The sequence below is a fragment of the Pseudopipra pipra genome, chromosome 4, assembly GCF_036250125.1.
Source record: "Pseudopipra pipra isolate bDixPip1 chromosome 4, bDixPip1.hap1, whole genome shotgun sequence".
In the NCBI taxonomy this organism is placed as follows: domain Eukaryota; kingdom Metazoa; phylum Chordata; class Aves; order Passeriformes; family Pipridae; genus Pseudopipra; species Pseudopipra pipra.
The window spans coordinates 46890025-46916182 of NC_087552.1; the positions used below are offsets into that span (position 1 = coordinate 46890025).

General features: G+C 34.4%; 1 protein-coding gene across 2 annotated transcripts in view; it reads left to right on the forward strand.

Annotated features, from left to right (window-relative positions):
* Positions 1-26158, forward strand: part of SGCZ (sarcoglycan zeta) — a 421202-nt gene that overhangs the window by 386197 nt on the left and 8847 nt on the right. For both annotated transcript variants that reach the window (XM_064652798.1, XM_064652797.1), the window contains 2 exons: positions 7606-7678; positions 19964-20087. In XM_064652798.1, coding sequence (XP_064508868.1) covers positions 7606-7678; positions 19964-20087 — 197 coding nt within the window. The remainder of the gene's footprint in view (positions 1-7605; positions 7679-19963; positions 20088-26158) is intronic.

Sequence of the window (26158 nt, forward strand, 5' to 3'; positions counted from 1 at the left end):
CCAGCAGGATCAGGACAGTGATCGCCCACCTGTACTCAGCACTAGTGAGGCTGCACTTTGAGTACTGTGACCAGTTCTGGGCCCCTCACTGCAAGATGTTGAGGTGCTGAAACGAGTCCAGAGAAGGGCAACAAAGCTGGTGAAGGGTCTAGAGAGTATGCCATAGGAGGAGCATCTGAGGGAGCTGGGGTTTTTTAGGCTGGCAAAAAGGAGGCCCAGAGGACACCATATCACTCTCTACAACTACCTGAAGGGAAGTTGTAGCCAGATAGGGATTGGTCTCTTCTCCCAGCCCTCTATTGACAGGGCAAGTGGGAATGGCCTCAAGCTGTACCAGGGGATGTTCAGGATGGACATCAGGAACAATTTCTTCACTGAAAGTGTGGTCAAGCATTGGAATGGGCTGCCCAGAGAAGTCACGATCCCTGGAAATGTTAAAGAAACAATTGGATGTGGCACTTAGTGCTATGGTTTAGTTGATAAGGTGGTGATCATTCAAAGGTTGGACTCAATGATCTTGGAAGTCTTTTCCAATCTTAATGATTCTGTGGTTCTATGAAATTGGGTATACATCCCTGGCTAGGTTTTGTGGGTAGGCAGCAGTACTCTATAGTTCTGAAAACTGTAGAGTTTTCAGGAGTGAGAAACAATTTTCTCATTCTCTCATTTTTTACTTGGAATATACAAGTTTATATCTCATTCTTTTACATTCCAGGTGAGTCCCCTGGTTATGAAGCTATTGACTATTGTTTGATAGACCTTTCATTCATTGATTCATTCATTTTTCATCAAGGAAACAACAATTCTGCTTTGAAACGTATTAACTATTCATTAGAGCATAAGCCTGAGTGTTCCAAATTCTAGGGTTATCTACTACAACAAAGTGAAAATGTAATCTTTTCATTTATTAAATATGAAAATAATCCCATTAAAATTCCGTCTTGTGAATGTAGACTGGAACAGTTTTAGTTCAGTGCTCCACTGTGGTGAACACAGAATTTACACCTTTTTAAGAAAAATGCAAATTCAGACTATCATATACATATGTCTAGGAAAAGATGATGAATTTGGAGGGGTTAATTTAGAAATTATTTACTGTGAAATCTAAATGTAAGCTTTAAGTCTATTCATGTAACTAGCTACTGTAACTTCAAGGAGACTGTATCAATTCAAGCAGAAAATGGTTGTATTTAATTGTTTTTATTGTCATGTGTATCTCCATCTGTCGTACATAATAGAAGAAAAAAGTAAAAGATGTTACAAAAATTATTATTTTTTAAAACTTAGTTTCTGTAAAGCCCTTATATATATTTAAATTTTGTTCACGTTTTGAGGAAATATTCAGTTTTAATGAATATTAAAACAGCAGTTAAATTTACATTTATTCACTTTTTTCATCCCAGAAATAGCATTTAGAATAGCCACTTAAAATAGCCATTTCCGATTATTAATTGAATTACGTTACTACCATACTCAGTCCAAATTTTATTCAAACAGATTCATTTTTTCAAAAAAGTAAACCAACTGGTGGCCAAACATAGATTTTGGATGTGAACCCTCAAACAACTATATGGATGAGAAACTGAATACATAGGCATAATCCAGTTTCATTTGCATTGCAAGACAAGAGGTATCTTAACTGCCCAACATTAGGAAACAATGTCTCAAATGTTTGTACTCAATAAGTTAGGATGATATTTAAGCAAGTATTTCAAGTATTTGCAAGTATTTCCTGGAGCTGCAATTTGCTTTGATCAAAATTTAGCACAATTGAAAATGTTGAATTTTAATTTATTAGGGAACTTGTTCTTATTATCTAAATGAATGGCTTAGTAGAAGTCTTGCTTTGGTGAGATTGCCATACAGAAAATATGCATCAAACATTAGTCATATTCAAGGACCTTGAGTAATGGATCGAAGTCATTAATTTTAGAATTTACTTTTTAATAACAGCTTACCTCAGAAGATTTCAATGCTTGTGCTTTAGTTTACAAGTGAAAAACTTCATCTGTCAAGCTACACTACAACTTCCTACCTGTAATATGCCTCCAATATGGCCACATCAGTTTCATGTCTGAAACCTTCACTGTTTAACATTAGTCACTTTTGCTGCTGAGGTACTCTGTAAGACTGAAATGCCAGCAATCATGTCAACCATGTTTTCAAAAAATAACTCATTTTCATTTTAGTTATGTACACCTCCACAGCAATAATCCAGTTGAATCATACTTTTTAATACAAGTACCTTGCTACATTTCAAGCCATTTATAAAATTGGAAGTCTTGAAAAACTGCACAACCAATTTGCAGGCCAGAAGGTGCACTCTGATTCATCCAAAAATAAATATTAATAACTGGGCTTTCATAAAAGAACGAACAAATAGTTTATGTGGTCTTTTTATGATCATTGGTTTTTTTATGATCATTTGCATAGTTGAATATTTCTGGGTTTTTTCCAGTTTGGCAGTGATTAGCTCTTCCAAGGTCTTCGTGGTGAACAACAGCTGTCTAAACTCACAAAAGCCCTTTTAAATTTTAGCTATGTACACATGGTAAAAGAACTAAGAATTTTGCTTTGTTATTGCAATTAAATTTTTAGAACAAAAAGTCTCTGTTTTTAAGGTCTCTTCAGTGGTAAAACAATCTTGATTAATTACTCCTTTTTCTCTGTGAAACCTGTGGATGCTTTACCTTAATAATTATTTTGAAACAAGTAAAATTGCAGGCTTCAAAAATAATAAATATTTTACAAACTCTTCTTAAAATCTCTAACTCACAGGATAAAATGGCATTACAAGTTGCATAGTCTTAGACACTTGATGTTTTTGAAAAATCTAGTGAAAGATCAAGGCAGTAAGTTCAGCTGCACCTGTGACACTGCAATTCCATCTAGTTTGTACACATAAAAATGGTACACAATTCCATTATCTTGCTTTAAAGAATGATGTAAAGGAGTGAGATAATGGTAATATATGGGTTATTTTCCACAGCAAAATAATTCATTCTCAGCTCATCAACTCTTCAGCCAGATTCTTTTCACAAAAAAACCCCCACAAAAACCCTCAAATGGCCGTCTTTTCATCCTAGTGGGTTATTAAGCCTCTGAAAGGTACCATTTTGTGATGTAATCTAACTACCCATAAACTATGAAAGGATTATTTGCTGATTAAAAAAATGTCAAAATTTCCTCAACATGAACATACATAAACAAATATAATCCAGAACCAAATGCCAACGTTGTTCCATTGGTTTTATGAATCTTATCATTTCCCAAAGGCTGTATTTCAGGAACCAGTAAACTGAGCATAAATTACTAGTTTGCACTGGTCTCTCTCAATTCTGAATATTCACTTTCAGCAGGAACATGTGACTGGTTTTGCTTGTAGTGAAATGGTCATTTTGATTTGCTCTGTGTCAAAAAAGAGTAATTTTAAAGGTCTAGTGTTCATGAATCAGCTATGCATAAAGAGGTTTCTCTATAAATACAGAATTGAACTTTTGGCCTTTTTACCTGATTCAGGCTATTTACTGAGTTTTCTCTAGCAACCTCTATAACAACTGATATTCTTTGATCAGTAGTTTGCCTGCACAGATGCTTTTTTCTTCGTGAAGTCTTGATTCATTCTCTTCCAATGGAAGCTGGAGGTGTAATTTTATTCAGTTCCACTTACAGTTTTGATTTCACATCCTTTGCACCTACTCCATGCTCTTGCTATTTTATTTCCTCTAAAAGATTCACTTTTTATAGTTATCCACTCCAACTCGTGTTCCTTTGAATTCACTTCCCTAACTACTTCCTTTTGAGCTATACTTGAAAGAGCTTGAAGGTTCAAGTCTTTTCTTTTTATTCCTTATTTTGTATGTTTCATTTCTTGCTAGAATTTCACTCATCTCAAAGTAGGTCTTGGTTATAATTCTGTAAGTCAGGGAATACAGTTAATAGAATCTTCTCTTAGTTGTGTAAAAAATAAGTATTTTAACATTGTAAATTATTAAATACCTGAAGTATATTTCTTTCATTAAAAAAAAAACACATGCTATTCCCTTTGAATCTGAATTTTTATTGTTATGTTTATCATTCATTAAAAGGTATGTTCATAGTACCATTTCTTAACAGTACTGAACTACATAATCTAACTTCCCATTAAAAGTACTACAGAGTTGCATATAGTAAATTGAAAAAAGAATATTATAGTTGAAGATATTCTTGAAGCCATTTTTTTAAGGATAAAGCATTTCCCACAAGGACTGTTGTGCTTTCGCTTTTGAGGCTGTATGAGATGAAAAAACATTAAGGATTGTATCTTTAAATAGCACAAGGAGCACATTTGGTTTGGTATTAGCTTTAACTATATTTTATTTAATTATATCAGTTTATCTGTAATTTTACGTGCCTGGATTTCCAGTCTGCTTGGACAAACTTGGTCTTTCTTTCCAAATTTATATTTTCTTCAGAGAGAATTGCCTTCTCGTCTTTCAAACAAATGCTGCTGACAGTGAGGAAATGCTAAAGCTCGTTTAGAACAAGCTGTCATTTAACTTTTTTTATCAGTTTTTTCCGACTATTATCTTTGATACTTCTGGTTGATTTAATCTCTGACTCATACTACAGTGATGTTTTGTGCATATTTGCTTTGGTAATGCTCTTTCAAACGTTACAGACATGGTCTTCTCATAAGTAAAGACTAGCAACTCTGCATTCTGCTCAGTAATTTACATCTTCATATCCCACTGTCACCCTCAAAAACATAAAAAGCCCTTGGCCTTGAAAGCATTTAATTTTACTGATGAAAAAGATTAATGGGATCTGGAAGCACACTCTGATTTTGGATGTTCTGCTTCCATAGAGTTTCATTATGGATGAGATTGAGCTTTATTTTGAGAGACACAGGGTCTGGCTATATAGACATGCTATTCCAGCCTCTTAAAGGTGGAAGAATTGTAAGTCGATCTCAGATTTAAAAAACTGATTCTGCACGGCACCTCTTTGAATACTTTTAGGAAAAAATAGATGCTGTTTTTTTCCTTCCTGTGGTTCTCCATAACAGTCAGCAAAGTTTCATTATAGATAGTGGATTTTGTTAGTTTCTTTGTGAGATCTTCAAAGGAAGACCTGTAATAAAATTGTTTCCAGTGTTCTTTGCCAAGATATTTGTAAAGTTTATAGATTTCTGGAGGTAAAAAAATAGGAATGTAAGGTGGAATTTAGAAAATTATTAACAGTTTAAAGTTCACTCAGATTTGTTTTTGGCTTCTTGCTCAGGCAAGAACAGTTTTAACACTGTAAAATGGTATTATCAATTCAACATTTATAACCTCATTCTGCTTTCGAATCCTGGTAAGATCAAAGATTAGTTAACTAAATATTATTAGTTAACTGTAAAAATATCTAAATAATTTTCTTCATTGACAGTCAAATTTCTGAAAAAAAAAACCCAAAACACCAAACTTGTGAAATATTTAAATACTTAAATAATTGAAAATACTTTATGCTTTTTAAATATTGTAGTAATTATAGTAGTGCCTCTGTTGTGTTGAGCACTTCTTACACAGCTGCTGTGAGATACTGTAGATATATTTTCAGATTTACTCAGAATTCAAGGCTCCGAACACAAGAAAGCTTCTATTGTTGAAATATGACAATTAATCCCAGACTCAATTGTGATGTCAGAAAATTTTCTTGATTTTGTTTTGATAGAAGATAAATTTTTATTTCTGTTCTTTCACCTTTGCTGGCAATTCTCTGTTGGAAAGACATTCACTCAATAGTTTTACTCTATTTGCATTACACAATGCCCAGTTGTTGTGGTTTAACACCAGCCAGCAACGAAGCCCCACACAGCCACTCACTCATTCTCCCACCAGTAGGATCAAGGAGAGAATCGTAAGGGTAAAAGTGAGAAAACTCTTGGGTTGAGATAAAGACAGTTTAATGGGGAAAGTAAAAGCCATGCACACAAGCAAAGCAGGAATTCATTCACTGCTTCCCATGGGCAGGCAGGTGTTCAGCCATTCCCAGGAAAGCAGGGCCCCACCATGTCTAACAGTGACTTGGGAAGACAAACGCCATCACTCCAAAGGTCCCCCCAGCCCTTCTTCCTTCTTCTCTGCACTTTATATACTGAGCATGATGTCATATGGTGTGGAATATCCCTTTGGTCAGTTTAAGTCACCTGTCCTGGCTGTGTCTTTCCCAGCCTCCCAACTTCCTCACCAGCATGGCAGTATGAAAAGCAGAAAAGGCCTTGGCTCTGTGTAAGCACTGCCCAGCAATAATAGAAACATCTCTATATTATCAACAATGTATTCAACATAAATCCAAAACACAGCCCCTTATGAGCCACTGTGAAGAAAATTAATTCTGCCCCTCCTGAAACCAGCACACCAGTCACCATCTTCAGAGAAGGAAAGTTAAGTTTATGTAAAGTTAATGGGCGACAAAAATAATGGCATTGGGCAAATCAGTAAACAAAAATAGGCATGATGATAGTTCAGGGGGAAAAAAAAGAAGACGAAGTTTGATGCCTAAGAACATAGGTAAGCTAGTGCTATCTATTAAATATAAATTGAGTGGTATAAACAACTTGTGTGTCTTCAGACCTTGCATCTGAGAGTTAAGAGAAATGCTGATTTTATAGTGCTGTTCATTATGTATCAATCTCCTGAGTTTATTATTATTTTAACAAAGAACCTGCTATAATCAGATAATTATTATTTTTGTCTTTTTTTCCATATTCCTTTAAAAATGCATTTAAAATTGATTATTTAAACAGCTGTCTTTTGTTCAAATAAATTCCTTGAAAATTTACCAGAATGTTTTTTTTTTCATTGAAAAGGAGTTTTTAATGAAAAATCTTGGTTATCTGATCAAAGATGCGGAATTATCTTTTTCAAATTCGACCTAGTTATAGAAATCAAAATTCAGTAGATAATCAATTCAGTTTTAAGAAATCGTTATCAATTTTCATTGCCTTGATTTTGAGTGCCCAGTAGGAGATACTTTAGTGCTCACTACCAACACTAAATCCAAAACACATTCCAGAGAAGTCTCTTTAATTTCTTTGAGAATAAAACTTTTCAATGAGAAAGATCTCTGGAAAGAAACTCTGAAACTGTCAGATATTGAGATTCAGCCAGCAACTTCAGGGAGTAGACTGTTATTTCAAAAGTTATTTCAAAACTTTTGAAGGCTTGGCATCTCAGTTTAAGTAATAAAAATAACCATAATGCAAGATAGAGCAGATATTTCTCTAATGTGTTTTTGTCACAGAAACCTGTGATATTATTTTCATTTTCTGTAAAACAACCATTCTACAAAGTTTTGAGATAAGCATTCAGGCAAATTGTTGCTGAAAAATTTGTATCTATAAGTGTTTTCAGTTTTGTATGTGAAATTCATAGTCTGACAAGCAGAAGTCTAAAGTTGCACATGAAGTTGGTCCAGATTTTGATATAGAAATGAAAACATAAATATGAAGAAACATTTATAATCATAATAAAGGATTTGTTCAGATATTTGTCCTAAAATTGTCAATTTGTGGTCATATATTTCAATGTGTTTTTATTTTCCAAAGTAATTGTACTGTGTTTTATTTATGTATTTTAGGCACAGAAGGGGCAGTGTTTGGGCACTCTGTGGAGACACCCCATATCAGAGCAGAACCTTCCCAAGACCTCAAGTAGGTGCTCAAAATCAAATATTCTCAAAGATAATTAAGTTTGGATTAAAAGCAGAATATCTGTATATTAATATATACTGCTGTTCAATGACTCATACATATCCAAAACACTGGTAGACCCTAGTTTGTTCTAACTAGTCAAAAAAACCACACCAAATCCTATCACACAAAATGTAAAATACATTACTTTTTATATATGACCTATCTCCCATAGCAGAATCCTAGAGAAGTATATTTTACCTAGAGACTGGAATATTCAGGCATTTTTAAGGTCAAACGTGCACAGTACTGTTCAACAGCAACAGACCCAGAGTTTGATTTTTTTATGAGCTGTTACAGAATACATAAGCCAAGTTAAAGTAAACTCTCCCCAATTTTCCATCAAGTGGTGTTTCTGGGTGGTTGGGTTTTTTTGAATACTGCAAATACACTTTTCAAAAATCCATAAACAATGGAGGCTACATTTGTAAATGTAAAAAATCCAAAGTTTTCTGGACATAGTCACTAAAGTGGAGAAATAAGTAAATAGTAAAAGATTAAGTTAAAAACTTAAGGTAAAAACATTTGTAGACTGAGAAAGAGAAAACTTAGAAAAGTTTATAGTGAAAGCTTTTTTTTTGAAGCGCAAATGTGCACTGGTAAATACTAATCTGTGATTTATATATGAGAATATGTGACAATCACAGAAAATCAAAGATCCTTCCTTAATTAATTAATTGCTATAGAAAAGCACAGTTAAATGCTCTTACCTACATTTGCAAAGGCATTTAGGATGTTGCAAAAATCATTGGCAGGAAGCTACCCCTGTGGACAAGTTTGACTGTTGTACATGGAATATATGAAGTAAATTATTGTGTTTGATTATTTACACTAAAAATGTTAAAGTAATGTATAGCTTTGGGGTCTTCCAGAGGATTCTACTCACTAGATTTTTATCTTAAAAAATTCTGTCCCCTTGCAAGACTCCTGTCAGTCCTTTGTGGAAAGTAATTGTAAAGGCATTTATTAGTGATAACCACCAAGGTGATATGGTCTCTAATCAGAAGGAGTTCAGCAGAAATCAAAGTGGAAACATAACAAGCTTTTCTTTTTTCAGAGTACCAAAAATTTGGGTAAGAGACTGGAGCTTTTCCACTCAAAAGAACATGGAGACACTGCTTTATCTACTTCTTTCTAATCATTAAATAATATTAACAGACCAAAAATGTATGATAAAACAGATAACCCTGTGTCGTCAGGTTTAATTTAAGGAGGGATAAAATCACCTCATGTTGGTTCTGAAATTTACACATGCGGCATTCACCCTTCCAGTCTTTTGTCTTTATTCATTGCCACAATTCCTATTGTTGCTTAATGTTTTCAACTCTACCATTCCTTCAGCTTATTTTTCCAAAGTAGACTTAAATTAGTAAGCATTTTCTATTCAACTTTCTGCCCTCTCATTAATAATTAATGTAACCCAAACTTTTTGTCAAAAAAATTGATGAAACAGAAACCCTTGCTGTTTGGCCAAGCGATGTTAGCTAATGTGTAAGTGATTTTATTCTTAATATATTCAGTCCCTATTGAGTTCTGCTTATGTGCTCATATACATTAGTTGGGATTCAGTGATATTCTTTTTGAAATCTTTCAAGTCAATTTAGTAATTTTAAAATTATGACAATTAACATTAGAACAGTGGTTTCTTGGCTATTGGCACGAATCTTTGTAGCAGGTATAATCTGCAGAACCTTTTTAACCTTTTATCTTGAAAGAACTATAAATAATTACAGGTTTGTGCTGTTTTCTGGTAGCAAAATACAGTTAGACACTCAGATCATGTATTATTTTCAAAATTCCAGTTGCCATCTGTCTTTTAGTCTTATTTCAAATGGTTAAACCCAAACCCATTGTTCTTTTTATTGTAGTTCAAGTCCTGCATTAATTTTCCAAAATAATAAATTCAATTTTTTGTTAATATAAAAAAGCAATCATTTATAATTTAGATGATTGTTTGCCCAATACACCCAAACAGATAGGCTGAAGTTAATAGAATATACATTAGATTTTTAATTAAAATATAAATCATCCCATAATTTTCATGTTGGAATACGTATTTGTGGTCAGGTAATAAACCTCAGACATCAGATTTTTTTTATTTTTCTTCAAAATAAAATGTGCTGAAAACCTTTTCATAGCCTTAGAAATGTAAACCAATTCACTACTTAATTTAAGAAATGGAATACTGACCACCTTTATTACTGTGAATGAAACATAACTTAATCTTTTCCGGATAGGGGACAAAAAGAAAAGGTCAGATATTAGTGTCATATATCCAAACTTTGCCTCAACCACTCTTTGTTCTTTAGCCAGATTTTGTGGTTTTCGTACAGAGAAGCATATCTAAAATGTACTGTTAGAAGTGTGTTGTGTAAAAATAAAATTTAGTTGAATTCTAATATATTTCCTTCCTATGTGTCTACCACTTTAGTCACATCTTTCTCATTTCTTGCATTTTCAAATAATAGCTAGTAAGGTTTTGCTTTCAGAAAATGTTTTTATACAGTCCTTTGTGAAGGCTTTTGTGTCAAATCTCAAAAACTAATTAAAGCTGACTTTCATTAGTTGGGATAAGCAGCATAAAAGAATCATGCATTAGAATCAGGAAGATGAATTATATCTTAATAATTTAATCTTCATATTTCTTTCACTACTTTTTCTCACAGGAACACAGTTAGGAAAGCTAAACTGTTAATATAATCCCCAAATATTGATTTTAGGCTAATAGTACATTAAAACATGGTGCACTAATAGGAAATATCCATGCAGAAAAGAGACAGATAGTAGTTAAATGCAGATAGCTTTGCCCTCAATAACCTCCTTAATAAGGGGATAAATTAATTTGTTGTTGTTTTCTCTGGGGGTAACTGCAAGATCAACTTTAATATTTTTTTTTCTGTGTCAAGCCTCGCATACCGTTAACTATCAGCTATGTAATGCTGGGCGCAGAGATGAAAATTTTCACTTCTAGTGGAATGGATGAAAATAACGGATTAAGAGAGTCATCTAGTAAATTAGACCCTTTAGTCTGAACTCACTAATATGCAATGCTGTATGATATTATTTTGAAAGAATCATTAAGGGCTTGAAAGTAAGTAAAAACTGGGATGAAATAGCAGCTGGGTAAAATCTACTAATCTAAAGAAATATTTTTCTCTTGATAAGATACCTGATCTTCTAGAAAACAGAAAATAGGTGGATATTTGATCTGGAGTTTAAGTAAAGTATTTCTTATAGGGCTATATCTAATGTGAAATAAAAACACACCACAGAGAAAAGGATATTCAAAGAAGCTTTAAGTGGTATATAATATGCATGCATTGTTCAAAACCCTTCTTCAGCCTGGAGGGAGATTGCAAAGAGAGTTGTTTCAGGTCTGATCTTATTTTCAGTTTTAATAACATTCTTTGTGCTAGAATGAGGTACATAGATTTGAAGCACTGGAAATCAGATCTTGAACACTAGATTAGGAAATTTTGAAACTCGGTAGTATGATGGTGAATATTAGATGAAATATTAGATAGTCATTAGCAGGATGTCTCAGACACAAGAGTTTCTGTAATTGTCTTTCAAAAGGAAAAACAGGAACAATTAAAATTCTTTATTATCAGTGGCTGGTTTATAGAATCATAGAATCATTAAGGTTGGAAAACGCTTCCAAGGTCACTGGGCCCAGTCTTCGAAAGAACACCACTTTGTCAGCTAAACCACAGCACTAAACACCATGGCCAGTTGTTTCTTGAACACTTCCAGGGACTCCACCACTTCCCTAGGAAGCCCATTTCAATGCTTAACCACTCTTTCAGGGAAGAAATTGTTCTGGATATCCAACCTGAACCTCCCCTGGCATAGTTGAGGCTATTTCCACTTTTCCTGTCACTAGTGGTCTGGGAGAAGAGCTGACTGCTCCCTTACTACAACCTCCCTTCAGGTAACTGTAGAGAGTGATGTGGTCTCTCTCCCCTGAGCCTCCTTTTCTCCCAGCTCCCTCAGCCACTCCTCATATGTCTTACATTGTAGCCCTTCACCAGTTCTGTTGCTCTTCTCTGGACTTGCTTCAGCACCTCAATGTCTTTCTTTCAGTGAGGGGCCCAGAACTGAACACGGTGCTTGAGGTGTGGCCTCACTGGTGTCATGACAGGGCAGATCACTTCCCTGGTCCTGCTGGCTACACTATTTCTGATACAGGCCAGGATGCCATTGGCCTTCTTGGCCACCTGGACACACTGCTGGCTCATGTTCAGCAGCTGTCGACCAGCACTCCCAGGTCCTTTTCTGCTGGGCTTATGATTATGTTTGCTTATGATTATGCTTGCTTATGATTATGCCATGCCATGGCTTCAGGAACCCACAGATGGGCTCCAAGCATATCTGTCTCAGACTATACGGGGTTATGACTATGATTATATTACCCTTTGAATCTTGTCTGAGAATCCATTTAAAGCTTGTAGCAGTGGAAAGCATTTGCACAGTGCTGAGTTAATGAAAGACAAGGCAACTTTACACTGCAGATTAGTGTGAAGAGAGCCAAAGTTCTTTCTTTACATGAAACCCTATCTAACAGCAGGCACGACCAGCAGAAGTGCTCAGAGTGCCAGGGGGATACGATCAGTAGGTTTCAGTAGGTGCCCTGCTGTGTGCCCTCAGCTCCTGCAAGGCATGTTTCATCTGTGGTTGCTCCAGGGCTCTTACACTGCTTCTAGATCCAAGCTGCTTATTAGGAAATTCTAATTTCACGTAGGTCCAGCCTAGAACTAGTTATGACAGCACATAATTTGTTCAAGTTTTTCATTTTCACAGATTTTGCAGGTAGAAGTGTTTCACTGGTTTTTTAAATGAAAATTGAACAACAGTCCTCAGTGTCCAGTTGCTGATGTTAGAGACAGTAGAATTCATTTCTGGCATACTTTGGACTCTAAACCAAATACAGTCTTGTTTCATCATATCTGCATACTCCGTTTTGTTGTAGCTCTTCTAATTAAATATGCTTTGATATACTACCATAAAAATTGTACTATACATCAAGTAATGCTGCTGTAACATCCATAATATTTTCATCTCCTATTTCTCTTATGATTCTAGGTGAATAGGCTTACTAAAGCATACTAAATAGTGCTACTTATTTTTTTTTCCATTTGAGCAATATTTAGTTTCCCTATTTTTTCCTTACACTAAATTTCTCCATAGATTTTTTTCTCACTCTATTTGTTCTTTTTCCCCTTCCTGGGAGTATCTCCATATTCTATGACACTCTTCAGCCATTTTCACAAGAAAACAAGGCTTTTTAATTTTGTTGTCTGTCTATTCTCTCCTCTCGTCTCCCTGATAGTTTGTGAAGCAGTTAGGCAGTTTCATACCTGTTTAATAGAAAGGCAAAAGTTCTTAAGTTCTCTGTGTTTTCTGAAAGTCAGTGCCTAACTAGACATGGTGACAGAAAATCAGCTAGTAGTATTAGTATTTACTGCTGTCAGTTTACCAGTTTGTGTATGCATAGCTTTACACTACCCTAATTTCTGAAATACCTTGCTTCACGGTAAGGTGAAGGTTATAGCATGTGGAGGACATGGAATTTATAGCAGTGTTGTAGTTGTGAGTGAAGAAGTATGGTTTGGGTTCTTGTCATAGCATCATGTTAGTGCCAGACAAAGGATCTGGAGCTCATCTAGACTGGATATAAGAAAAAGAAGGCTTAGAAGATGGAGTTTATATGAGTTTAAAAAATTATTATTTCTGCAGTCCACCAAACAGCTCCTATTGCTATAGCTATAATTAAGAGAACTCCAGAGATATCCTAAACCATAGAGAAGAATGAATGATTTTGTTTATCTTGCAGTTCTCACTCTATCATTAGCTGTATCTCAAGGCAGAATTCACTGCTTAATCTCCAGAGGTCAAAGCAGAACTCTCAAAGGAATTTTAGCAGAATAATTTTCCATGAGATGCAGTTTTCTCAAGATGTGGATCAAACCATGTCACAATTTGTCTCAGCTAAAATATATCTGTTTATATCAGCTTAAGGCCCCTTAGAGAAACAATACAGAAAATATCATGAGATGATTAGAGGTGGTCTGGACTGTTCCTAATGAAAGGAAGCTAATTGTTTTCAAAACTGAGAAGATTTTTTGTCAGCCAGTTCTTATGTGCTTCTAGTTGTTCAAAGAGCCCAGTTTGGCTCTCCAGACTTCTCCAGGCACTTTATCTTGAGATCTAATTCTTAAAGGGCACTTGAGCATTACCTGTGGGCATGTTGCTTCAATCTCTTTCTGACAAGATAGATTTCTATTTTAAAGAAATCTATTCTGAAAGACAACTGAGGTAATGGAGCTATTTCTGGAAAGAAGATAAACTTCATGTAACTATGTTTAGCAGAGTGCCTGAGTAAAGTAAGGAAGATTATGGGAAGGGGAAAGTTTAGTGTAGAATGGGGTAGCTCTAAGATGTCGGGGCTACGACGAATCCTTTTCCCATATCTTTTCTTAAATTATTATTTTGGATTGTCTCATATCCAGAACTTTGTCTCACAGCCTGGAAGTTAAGACTTTCAAGCATGTTTTGGTATTTTTCTAAGAAATAAAAGCTCACATTCTAAACCTTACATTTCTACTAATTTTCTTGATTTTCAAAAGTTTGAGTTTTAGTTGACTTATGAATGCATGATTTTTTACTACCTGAGATTCCATTTATGTTTTTGTTTTCTTCTTAATATTACTTCTGATTTTAATAGTTTCCTTGTCTTTAGCTATTTTGGCACTACCTTCACCCACTCTAACAAATAATCATGCATTCAGTTCTCTTTAACCTCCCTCACATCACCTGCTTATTTAGTGAAGCCCTTGGTTCAAACATTTCCTCTCTCCGGTCTTCCTCACCTTTCCTTGATGCTTCTTCACTTTTTCTAGTCCCTTGGTAACAACTCTGAAAAACTCTTCAATTACATTTTATTCCTTGCTTTTTCTACTCAGTGAGTAATATTTTTAATATTCTCAGAAGAGTTCCTTTATTTCCCTATGTGGGAAATTGTTTTTCTAATTTATCCTCTATGTCAAATAACAATAAAATATTCAGTTAATTTAAGTGTTGCTATGATAATGAAGACCTATTGGATTTAAACCAGTGGCATGTACAGGGCAATTAGAACTCAGCTTTAAGCCCACTAAAGTGATTTCTATGTTAATGAGAATTTCAGGAGTTATAATAAGGGCATGCTGACACATGTCAAAGTCAGTGACATGTAGAGCATGGACATAACATGAAATGCTGTACTGAATGCCATTCTACTGTTCCAATTTAAGTCACAAAACTTTCCTCTTTATTTATTTTCCATAAGTTGCAAATTGGAAAAAAAACCACAATCCCTCCCCACCTCCCAAAAAAAGTTTTTATTTACTGGTTTAGGCCAATACCAATTCCATAAAACACTTATTTAACTCTCTGTTTCTGAGCAGTTTTGTTGTCACAAAACTGACAGCCAAATCATGCCCAAATTTAGGTTTTCATAAAATCAAAGTTTCACATGAACATATGAGAATTTTGTTTCTTCATAAAGAAAAGATGATCAGTAAACTATATTAAGGATTTTGAGGCCTGCACATTTACCCTTGCATTTCAATAATAATAAGAAAGAAAGCATTGGAATACATCAAGGTTCTGGAAAAATAATTATTCTGGCAGTGATTCTTATGCATCTTGAAGAGATCCATATTTTTATACATGTAAATGTATCAAAATCTTTTTAGTCACTTTAATATATATGTTCAAATGTGCATGTATAATCTTGTAAATAGTATAAGTAATGAGATTGTAATTAGTGAATAGTAATTTTATTTTCATATAATTTCCACTGTGATGTCAAATGTAGTTATTCAGAAATCCACTGTTTGAATTGTTGCAATATCTTAATAAAAGGCTTTCAGATTTTTTTGCCACCATGATCATAAAAGTTCCTGGCTATTCCTTATGTTGCAGCCTGACTTCCAGGAAATGAACTTAGTAGAAACCCTAATTTTACCTAGCAACATCACTGTTCAGTGGACACCTTTAAGGACCCTTGGTCTTACTGGAAGACTCTTGAAATCAGTTTCTTTGAGCATCAGGGCAAACAGCTGTCCTTTTAATAAAATAGAAATGGAAATAATATTTATTTCAAATTGTTTGAGGTTTCTGGAAAACAATATTTTCAAAATTATTTTGAAAACAAATTCCTAATTCTTAATTTGAAACAAATTTATTTCACTCGTGAAAGAGGAAGATCCTGCATTCTCTGGGTTTTTGTGGTTGGGAGCACAAGAGGAAAGTAGGTTCAGCACATCTATTTGTCTTCCTTCTCCTCTTTGTGTATCTGTTTACCTCTCTGCAGTCCCAGTCTGCCACAACTGTTGACCTACAGCTAGCAAGATCAATGTCACAATTATTTTATTCTATAGAAATCTACAAAAAGCTTACTAAGTGAATGTGTAGACTTTCCATTGGTTTTATAATTGCAAAACTATTTTTTTCATAAGAGGATTCCTATGCTCACTGAAAAAAAAGGCACAACGATGTGTGTTGGCAAGGCTATCATATATAAAAATTAAATACTGGAAGTGTTGAAGTATTTCTTTACCACCAAATGTAAAAATGCCAGTAAAGGGGAAATGAGTACCTGTTTTACATGTACGACCTCTAGTTGATAGCATATTTTTAACCTCCTGTTTTGAATACAAATTTCAAATTGGTAGAGGTTCATATCAGTTGGGTTGGATATAATGCTTAAATAGACACAAAGCACATAAATTATTCACTTCTGCTCAGGGGAATCTTCTATTTCCTTCTATTTTAAGAAATACTTTCCGCTATTTAACAGAGCAAAATTAACATAGATAAATTATATGGCATGTGAGGAGGAGGGATATGCAAGAGGTAAATATAAAATATTGCATAAAACCCAAAATGAAACACTTGGGTTAATTTTTTTTAATTGTTTTTCTCTAATACAATCTAGGTCAGCTTGTAAATGGAAAATACCAAATAAAGAAAAAATGTTTCTGCATTTCTGATGAGAAATATTTTAATACCTTCAAAGGAACATATTCATGATATTTTAAAAGTTTCCTTTTTTGGAATAATTCTTTAATTATTTCAATTCAAATTCGTATTGCTTTGATGTTATGAAATTTATCTTTTTTCACAAATTAACCAGTGATAATTAAAAAGAAAAAGCCCTTCTCTGCTGTGGATAGGATCATCTGTCTCCATCTCATATATCAAATTGACTGATTATATTATTTAAAAACCTCTTTTAAAAAGCCTCTTTGTCTTTCCTACAGTTTTGTAGTTTCTGTCTAATAATAGCAATAGTTACCTTCTCCGTCAGAGCGTTTTGCTGATTGGGAAAGCAAAATTAATTATATGAATAGGATTCACTCATAGATGTAAATGCCACTGTGACAGGCCATCAGTAAATCTCAAAGGAAAGCAAATTCTCCATATGCTATTGTAATAATGAGCTTTTCCCTGGAGGGATGAGTATTACAATGTGAAGTGTTACAATAGGTTTATAGTAGAGATTAATGCTTTCAGAAATATGGCAAAGAAAAATATTATAAAGAAGCTGCATATCAAACCTAATTTATCTCAAAACATTGAGGAAATAATCTATGTGTATAGACTTTTGTATTTCCAGTAGCATGCTGCAGATTGTAGCTAAGTCACTTTTCAGATGCAGATCAAACAGAGAATAATAATAAAGTAAATTAGAACTGTAAAACAGATTTAGGCATTCATTTTTACAATTGATGGGTGGTGTTTTAAAATCTACCCTGATGATCATCAGTCATTCTTTCACATTTCTACCACATTATTTGATTTCAGGAGACTGAAAAAAATCTATTTTCTGAAAAATAAATTTCTTCTCTGTGGTATGTAGAAGGCTGATATTACCAACTTCTCAAGTGAAGGAATTAATTGTCCAAATATCTTAATTTTAGACAAATGGGAAGTCATTAATATTAATGTAGTTCATGAAAAACTATGATGAAACTAGACTAAACAACTCTGAACTATGCACTCACTGTCTTAGGTATTTGAAAAAAAAAAAGAAAAAAAAGTTTATTCTTCAAAGAAAACCACAGTTTCTTGATGGATATTCCTAAACAGATTTTTACTGTCCACCCGCTGAAAAATTTTGGTCAGGTCTGAGAGTGGTTTTGATGTTATGAATCCAGAAATATTTGTGACTTTGTTAAGACCCATCAATTCAATGTAGCTAAGAGCACTTTTGTCTTTATGATTATTAAATGGCAGCGGAAGCCACTGAGAAATGTTAATATTCCTGGAAAATAGGTTATAAATTGCAAAAATATGCTGCTGAAAAATATGGAATGGAAGAATCCAATCATTTAACATTTATACCATTCAGTTTCCTTTTAAGTTCAAGGTAAAACCTCTTTAAGGCAGTGCAGTACTTTCAAAAACCTAATTTCTAAACTTCATAATTTATATGCTTTATAAAATGTTTTGGAAGTTCTTTTTCTTCTGTTCTGTAGAGATCAGAAGTTCATAAACCACCTGAAAAACACTTGTGTATGTTGTTAAATAATTCATGATATTTAGATTCTTCCCTAGTACAAAGAACTGCAGAACCTTCTAATAAATTCTCCCTACAGAGTGTTAGAAAAAAAAAAAAGAAAAAAAAGAAAGAAAATGGCCTAGTGCTAATAGAAATACATATCCTTCTGCTGCTCATATCTATATATATCCTATGTATGGTTTTTTGTATAGGTATCTACAAATAGTGTTTTCCTCTATCTGGACACCTGCTTTTAATAGTTTCGTTTTACATCACTGAATAAATACTTTCCTTTTTATTTATTTCTTTCCTTCCTTTCCCTATTGAGTGTCAGTGACATGTAACAAACAGAAATGTTTCACAGACACCATCTCAGTGACTTGCTTTGCATGCAAATGTGTCATTTTGGTTTCAAAATTATAATCCAGCACTATTCTGTGTACTTAAAAAAATGCAGTAGTTGAAATACATTGAAATTCTCTTGTTCCATTGCTTGACAGATATTTCATCAGGCTTTTCTGCACCAAGTTCTTGGTCAAACTACTCTCTCCTTTATACATCTAATACCTCATTGTATTTTTGGATGGATATGACTTAACACTTATAGTTTGTTGAAGAGGGAAATACAGTATTTTCTTCAAGCTACACAGTCTAGACATTTTTATCATTAGCATATTTCATCTTTAAAAAGCCTTTGTTCAGGTAAAGTGGAACTATGTCCAGACATTATATTACTGAGATATAAATAGACTAAAACTTTTTGTCTCCCTCCCTTACAGTGCTATGCAATAAGTCTACAACTCAACACAATCAGAATCTGAAATATTGTTTCCTAGTTCAATACAGTTTTCATCTACAGTTTTCATCTTTCGTATTCAGCATATGAGTATGACTTCTACAAAATCTTTGCATCAATACTTCCCTTTTAAGAGAAACCTCTGCAATATGATGAGGTAGCGCAGCTAAAAATGTATCATAGTTCTGCATCAAGGTTGATGGAGGATCTTGACTGTAGGGTAAAGAGAAGTGGAAAGACTGACAGTAGAACAAGAGTAGCTTTGAGTAAAAATATTAAGACCCAATGATATGTGTCTTAATCCTATTAAAACAGGGTTGTATGAGCGCAATATTTTGCAGAACAGAAAAAGGGTCTAAAACCTTACAATAGTGACATAACATTTTGTTTTCATCTCTTCTTCATCTGTGATGCTTCTAAACATACCCAAAATATGAATAAGCCTGTGAAGGCAAAGTCATTCTAACCACTTTTACATCATTATTTAAAACTTTTAAAGTGTTTTGTTTTCTCTTTATTTAGTTGAACATTTGTAATCAGTCACTTAAGCAGACTTTTCTGTCATTACAGAAACATTCACAGAGACATGGGGATTCTTAAGTACCTATATTTCAGTATTAGTATGAGTAAATTAGGTGCTAATGCCAGAAAGCATCACTAGGCAGATAAATTTATATCAGTATATTCTTAAATGCTGCTTTAAATAGGAATAGATTTAAATGCATATCTAAGTTTTTCTTTCTCTGTGTCATAAAAGGTAGTGAGAGAATCACACATAGTCTGTTTTTACTTCTTTGCCTTTGAAAGTATGTAATATCTACATGTATGACAGGTTTTGAACCTGAGAGGTTTTTGGTGTTTCAATTCAGTGCATTTTTTCTCAGTAATTCTTTATGTCTTTCAGACTTGAATCTCCTACTAGATCTTTGGTGATGGAAGCACCCAGGGGAGTGCAAGTCAGTGCAGCTGCAGGAGACTTAAAGGCTACCTGTAGGAAAGAACTGCATTTACAGTCCACAGAAGGGGAGGTAAGTTCAGCCAGCAGAGAAATGTTCTACAGTTCTGCCCAGCGAAACACAAACAATGTGAGGAACGTTTACTGAGCAGCAAGGTAAACATCACAAGAAGTGTACTGCATTTGCCTTCATTAAAGTAATTTTGGTTTAGCTTGCTCAATTATTAATATTTACTTCCTTTCTACAAATATTTGAATCACTAAGTTTCATTCACACTGAAAAAAGGTTATTTAAATTAATTTAGAACAGAATTATTTTTAATCTAAGATTCAAGGAAAAAGCTACCCAGATCTTCCGTGGAGCAGAGCCAGCTAAGTGACAGTGATAAAAAATTAATGTGGATGAATCTGACAAAATAAGAGAGAATTTTGGATTAATTTGGATTAATGTGTCATTAAACCATGATTAAGAGGTTTAACAAATTTGCTCTACCCGTGGTTTATCTCCTTAAACTGTTACTATCTCTGTAAGAGAGACAGAGTACTTCAATGGTATGCTCACTGTCCTGTTTCATTACTCTCTTGTTTCAGTGGTCAGTGATCAATTATTGATATAAAAAGATTTTGGTATAGATTCTTCATGGGTAAACCTGACTGAACTCATGAAAATGATTTAAAATTGGATCACTCATGGGTGGCAATCCATGTATTGCAGAAATACATGAAAGTTCTTTTATCTTCAGACCTTAATATGATGTAATATTTAAAAAACAAAACAAAGCAAAACTTGTGGAAGGCTATTAAAGGCTCACAGATTTCTATTAGGCACTTTGGAGAAACAGCCAGATTTTCAAATTGTTCTCAGAGAGACTTGCCAGGTTACAGCATTTTCGGAAAACCAGTTGTTTAATGTAAATATCTAATTGGGAATGGAGTCTTTGGAAATTTTTTGCCTTTTATGTTTGCTTTTTGTATTTTCTACCAAATATTTCCAGATACTTTACCAACTATCCAAATAAGCAAAACCAAAAACCAGCATTCACATCTGTGACAGTCCCCTGCAATGCATACTCTGGACAACAACACAGACAGGAACATTTTGGCCAATATACTGAATCAAAGGCCTACTTTGATAACATATTTCTATTGATGCAAGTATCTGTCCTGTATAATTAAAACACTATGTTTTCCTAATTCAGAGCCTCAAATATTTATATACCACATGCTGCACCTTATTTCTGAGTTTCTTCAAAAGCCAACTCAACAGCTCTTTCCCCTTCTTTCATCTTTACTTACCACCTCTGTTACTATTTGTGAACATTGCTGAGATAGAAACAAGGCAATCTAATCCTCTTTTAATAGTAAATATTGTCCTCCCTCACCCTTTTCCTTTCTGTGGGTATTTTTATTGCAGGGTCTACAGCTTTCTTGTCTCATGAATTCCTATCTGGCCAAATCTAGTATGTTCTCTACATTTATTAACATAAATAATTAAATAATAAAATTAACATACATTTTAAAACTAGAATGTATTTCTTTGTTCTCCATCTTATTGCCAGAGGGGAAAAGTAATACTTGAATGGAAATTACAATTAAACTGCACCTTATTGGAAAGGTAGTTTTGAAAATAACGTCACATGACCTCAGTTGGACTTTGAGGATGGGAACCCAAGAAAAGGTATAATGACTATATTAAGTGTTATTCAGAACTGAAATTCAATTCTGTATTAAATATTTTGTAGGAGAAAAATGGCAGTTCAAAGCAGACTTTGCTGAACTTCATATTAAAAATCATTATTTTCTCTATGTGCTAAGACTTTGCACATCTGTGATTTCCCACATAGATGAAAGATTTATAATTATTAGAAAACGAACTACCAACCTTTCCCCACTTTTTCCCAAAGAGCTGTTCTGTAAACATACATCTGACAAAGTTCAAAGTCTTGAATACTTGCAATTTCAGTAAGATCTGAATGTAGCCTAAATCCACAGAGAAATTCTATCCTGAGGTCTGACCAATGCCTTTATAGTCCACTGTTTTATCTCTTACACTGGAGAGGGTTAGAGGAAAATGCAGAAACACTTTGGAAGGCATATGATAGGTTCCACAGCATCAGCTGTTGTCCTAAGTTATCATGGACACATTAGGGAATCGCTCATGCAATATAATATCTAACCTCCCACATCACAAACTGAATGCCTCTGCAAGCATTCTGAATTCTGCTGTTTGATACATTTTCTTTTTGTTTACTGCAGTATTATAATAATCCTTTTAGCCCTATTACACATTATAATGCGTGATCCCAGACTGAATACTGGAGGCTGTAATTTAGATTCAGATTTTGCTGCCCTTTATAAAGCTCTTGAGCTGCACCCTTGCGAGTCAAGACATCAGCAGAATCCTTTGATTCAATTATAGCTTGGCATTAATTGTGAACTATGTATTATTCTATAAATAAACTGTAACCAATGGTTTAAAGCAGCAATCATTTACAAGGAACATGAAATGTGAAGCTCCAGGCTCTAGCTGGTTCTACTGGTTCACATAAGAAGAAAAAGAGCACTTCTTGTCTGGAAATTCAGCACAATGACTGCTAGTTGACTACTGCTTCTTTCACGTAAGATCATAATGCAAAAGTACGGAGCAATTTTGAATTCTGTAGATACTAGAGTTTACTAGACATAAAAAATGTTAGAATTGAACCTGGAACATACTACTGTAAAAAGATAACAAGATGAAAGGATTATTTGATGTTGTCCACTCGTTGGCCTAATAATTAATTGTAATGGTTTTGACCGTACAGAATCACAGAATTGGTCAGGGTGGAAGGTACCGCAGTGGTCATCTGGTCCAACCTTCCTGCTCAAGCAGGGTCATCCTAGGGCATATTGCACAGGATTGTGTCCAGATGATTCTTGAATATCTCCAGTGAAGGGGACCCCACAATCTCTCTGGTCAATCTGTTCCAGTGCTTGATCACCTGCACAGTAAAGAAGTTCTTCCTCATGTTCAGGTGGAACTCCCTGTGCATCAGTTTCTGCCCATTGCCTCTTGTCCTATTGCTTGGTACCACCAAGAAGAGCCTGTATCCATTTTCTCAGCACTGTCCCTTCAGACACTTATAGGCATTGATGGTGTCCGCTATCAGTTCTCTCTTCTCAAAGCTGAACAGGCCCTATTCCCTCAGCCTTTCCTCATAAGAGAGATGCTCCCACCCCTTAATCATCTTTGTTGCCCTCCTCTGGACCTGCTCCAGGAGCTCCATGTCTCTCTTGCTCTGAGAAGCCCAGAACTGGACACAACACTCTGGACGTAGCCTCACCAGGGCTGAGTAGAGGGGCAGGATCATCTCCCTCGACTTGCAGGCAATGTCCTTCCTACTGCACTCCACGATACCCTTGGCCTTCTTGTCCACAAGGGCATACTGCTCACTCATGAACAGGTTGTTGTCCACCAGGACCCCCAGGTCCTTCTCCTCAGAGCTGCTTTCCAGCAGTTCAACCCCCAGCCTGTACTGGTGCATGGGGTTATCCTCGCCCAGGTGCAGGACCCTGCATTTGCCTGTGTTGAATTTCAGAGAGTTCTTCTCTGCCCATCTCTCCAACCTGCTGAGGTCCTTCTGGAGGGCTGCGCAGCACTCTGGGGTCTTGGCTGCATCAATCTCTGAATCAGAAGGTTGCTAACTGTTTTTAGCTCTTAGGAATCTTGAGCAGCTGCTATGTGCCTTTGCAATGAGCTTCTATGTAAGCTAGGCTCTGCACTTTCATTGCATCCCATTGACTAACTAAGACAAAGTAATTAAAATGAGAAAGATGTACAGAGGCTTCTCATTTTTACAAATGTATTCATATTAATCACCCTATCTATGACCTTTCTCCTATTTACCTCTTTATGCCCTTGTATTTCCCTGTCAAATTACACTCCTTCATAGCATCATTTGTGGGCTATATTTTGTTGTTTCTGGCATAATGAGGCTGATCCCTCATTAGGGTAAGGCTTATAGCTGTCACATTAAAAATGAGCAATATTCTTTAACAGACAAAGTTTACTCAAAATCAGTGTGGCAGACAAGAGGCCAGGTTTATATTTACCATTTTAGCACAGCACAGTTAATGAAGCACATACAGAGGATTATTTTGTCGAGTCTAACAACTGCATATCATACTAATATTTGATCTATAATCCTATACAGTTCTAAGTCCAGGAGATGTATTTAACACAGAGATTAATAGTTAAAGTTTATTAATACTTAATCAAACTGGAGTAATCTTCACTTGTAAGCTCAACTAACAACACCATTTTAAAGCTTTGCTTTTGGTGGCATTTTTGTGGATGGTTTTTTTGTTCTGAAACAGAAAATAAAAAAAAAAACAAACAGGATTTTCTTAAATTAGTTAAATACACTGAAACAGAATTTCTTTACCTGGAATTCTCCAGGCCACTTGCCATAACTGTGCAGTAATGGCTGATCAAGGACAACAACATTTCGTAGATAAGTTCAATTCAACCAAGTTATGTTTGTTTGAGATCAAATGTTTGCAAAAAAAAAAATTAAATGTTCATATGCATGAATTGAGTTTGATAAACAATAAGCAATGGCAAGCTCTACAGCTCAAAGATCGATTGTTTATCTACCAAAAATTGTCTAACACATCCTGCACTGTGTTTTCAAAGCCTTTTTTATGGTACTGAGCAGTTGACTTGACACTGTTGACTGGGAAGAAAGAGATTAGTAGAAATGAATTTTTTCTGTACTTTTTTTTAATTATAGGTTTCAAAAATTCTACAAAGATGTTTTGACAGATATTTAAAATTAAAATGCCATGTTATTTTTAAACAAAACCTTGCATTTTCGACTTAAAACAGTTATTCACATGTAAGTTAATTTATAGTAAAAAACAGTTCTCTGTAGCAGTCTACAATCAAAATAGAGTGTTCCCAAACTACAAAAACAAAGCATTTTAACTGAAAACATCCATCTTTAAACCATTTTCATTGTTCATGGCCAAATTTTCAAGACTCACACCATAAGGAATTTTATTAGAAAGGTAAAAAGAAGAGACAATGAATAATTTATTATATAAGTAAAATGGGTTTTTTATTAGTATCACATTTTAATCCAGTGTTGATTTGAATGGTAATTAATGTCTCAGTAGATTAAGCAAAAATATTCCAAGTACGTTTTCTTTTCTATGTTTTGTACATAAATCACATCTGTCCCAGATTGAACGAATTTGCAAAGACAGAAAGAATAAATACATCAGAAAGTTTTTGCATAGGAACACATATAAATTGTACTGGGGTTATAACTCAGAACTTAAAATATATGCTTTTATGTATTTAATGTGAATTTACAAAAGTGTGTACTGAAAATGAAACATGATCCTCATAAATACCTCAAGTACTGAAGGGTCAAAACTAAATTCTTTCATTCAAGCAGGAACTAATGTACATTGTTATTTTGAACATATATATACATGTTAGTTTTCAAATCTGTTTCAGCTCTCAGTAGTTGTAGTTGTAACATGCAGGTGGTAATGGGAGCAATGATGCCAGGATGACTCTCTCCAGGTGCAGGTATAATCTTAAGAATGGCCACCACACCAGACCATCCTTAGGCTTAAAGATCTCATTTGTCATTGATCAGAGTACTGTAAAGAATACATTTTCAATGCACAGGTTGTACTAAATCTTTTGGTCTTTGATTATTTAGTATATTAAGTTTCATGTCAGTCATCACATTAATTTCACTGTTTATTGTTCCTTGAAACTATTAATCATTATGACCAATATGGTTCCAGATATTGTGCCAGCATATGTTTAGATTTTCCAGTATATATGCTATCAAGTTAATATTTTAATTTTCCATTATGATTTTTTTCATTGCTTTAATTCAGATTAATTGAATTTCTAAGGAAATCCAAAAGATTTATTTAGTGAGAAGTCATTACACTGTCCTCTCATACTGGTTGATGGACACCCACCTTTCAGATTTCCTTCTTCTCTGTCACATTTCCTCCTTTTCTTTCACATTTCCTCCAGTATACTGCCATTTCTTATATGCATTAGCCCTGAAATATGCCTCTGCAGCCCTGTAGAATTACCTGTTTAATCAAACAGTACATGAATACAGAAAATTTTTC